Source organism: Myotis lucifugus, unplaced genomic scaffold (genome assembly GCF_000147115.1).
Source record: "Myotis lucifugus unplaced genomic scaffold, Myoluc2.0 scaffold_25, whole genome shotgun sequence".
NCBI lineage: Eukaryota > Metazoa > Chordata > Mammalia > Chiroptera > Vespertilionidae > Myotis > Myotis lucifugus.
Window position 1 is genome coordinate 2520046 of NW_005871073.1, and position 1714 is coordinate 2521759.

The following is a 1714-nucleotide window of genomic DNA, read 5'->3' on the forward strand; positions in this document are numbered from 1 at the left end:
CTATAATATTTTAGTTGCAAAATAACTTAGTAAATAAATATGTGTTAATATGATTGCATCATATAAAAGTACTATTTATCTTGCTTACTACATGCTAATAAGAAGAGCTTGAGAATTCAGAACATTAAGATGACCAAAATTTCCACAAGTAGCAAGAATGCTCTAAGGTAAGACAACCGTTAAGAGTGGACTAAAAGGGTAAATATAAAATACGTAAGTAAAATGCCTATATTTCTTCCACAGTATAGAAAGGTAATAGGAATAGCTATATGTTGGTTTAAAATTGTCTCATTTAGGGTGTTGTGTGAATATTTAATGCAATCAAAATTTGCATGAAGTTAATAGTTTATTAACTTCTAAGCCTTACAATGGTGAGTATCCTTGAAGAACTCAGAAAAAACACGTGTTAACTTTCTAAATTCAGGTAATTCTGGAGACGAACAGGAATTGGAAGTGAGAATATCCCATTTGGGAGCATGTTGTTGGTCAGTAGTTGAGACCTGATGGTTATTCTGCAAAGATGTAATAGTTCACATGGATCCCTGTATCTCGTTGAAGGTATGTAGTTGAACCAATCTGAAATAATTGGACGTCTTCCTAGATTTAGCTGTGTCTGAAGAAAAGGGAAACATTTTAATTTTGTAATGTTAATCATTGGATGAGTTCAAGTAGGATTTTTATTTAAATTAATAAACTATATCTTAAATTTATATGACCCTTATATTTTTTCTAAAGCATTTTCATCTGAGGAAAATATTTTTGTTCCCATTTCATTATTACAACTATTTATACACTTTAATATGTGTAGGACACACATTATTTCTTACAACAGTGAACCTGTATATGTTTTTAATTTTAGACAGATCATACATTTGTTTTTTTAACTTTATTTTCACTGTTGACACTATTACAGATGTCCCCATTTTTCCCCCTATGCCCACCTCCACCCAGCCTCTGCCCCCCTTCTCTCTGACCATCACCACACTGTTGTCTGTCTATAGGTTATGTAGGTTATGCATATATGTTCTTTGGCTAATCTCTTCACCTTCTTTCACCTAGTCACCCTTTTCCTCCTCCCCTCTGAGAACTGATAGTGTGTTCCATGTATTCATGCCTCTTTTACTATTTTGTTCACTAGATTCCACAAGTGAGATCATATGGTATTTGTCTTTCTTTAACTGGTGAAGTACATATGTGTTATTAGAGTAGTGTTGTCAACTTGGTTATACACTAGAATTATCTAGGAAACTTTAAGATATACCAGTGCTAAGGTTCTACTTCAGAAATTCTGATTTGATCTGGGTTTGGGCACAGACAACATAAATCCTAAAAGTTTCCTCAAATGGTTCTAATCATTATAGAGTACAACTTCATACTGCTAAGCCACGAGAAGACCTAACAGGAGGCCCATCCAGATGAAAATACTAAGGCTTTTTTTTTATCACACAAAATAGACTTTTTTTTGATTAGTTAAATCTTTATTGTTCAGATTATTACATTTGTTCCTCTTTTTCCCCCATAACTCCCCTCCACCCAGTTCCCACCCCACCCTCCTCCCTCACTCCCCACCCACTATCCTCATCCATAGGTGCATGATTTTTGTCCAGTCTCTTCCCGCATCCCCCTCACCCCTTTCCCCCCCAAGAATAGTCAGTCCACTTCCTTTCTATGCCCCTGATTCTATTATAATCACCAGTACATTCTGTTCATTCAA

At 35.1% G+C, this 1714-nt stretch overlaps 1 protein-coding gene across 1 annotated transcript in view; it reads right to left on the reverse strand.

Moving 5' to 3' along the window:
* Nucleotides 1-331: 331 nt before the first annotated feature.
* Nucleotides 332-1714, reverse strand: part of ASB17 (ankyrin repeat and SOCS box containing 17) — a 13822-nt gene continuing 12439 nt past the window's right edge. The window contains exon 3 of the mRNA XM_006086096.1: nucleotides 332-613. Coding sequence (XP_006086158.1) covers nucleotides 407-613 — 207 coding nt within the window. The 3' untranslated portion in view covers nucleotides 332-406. The remainder of the gene's footprint in view (nucleotides 614-1714) is intronic.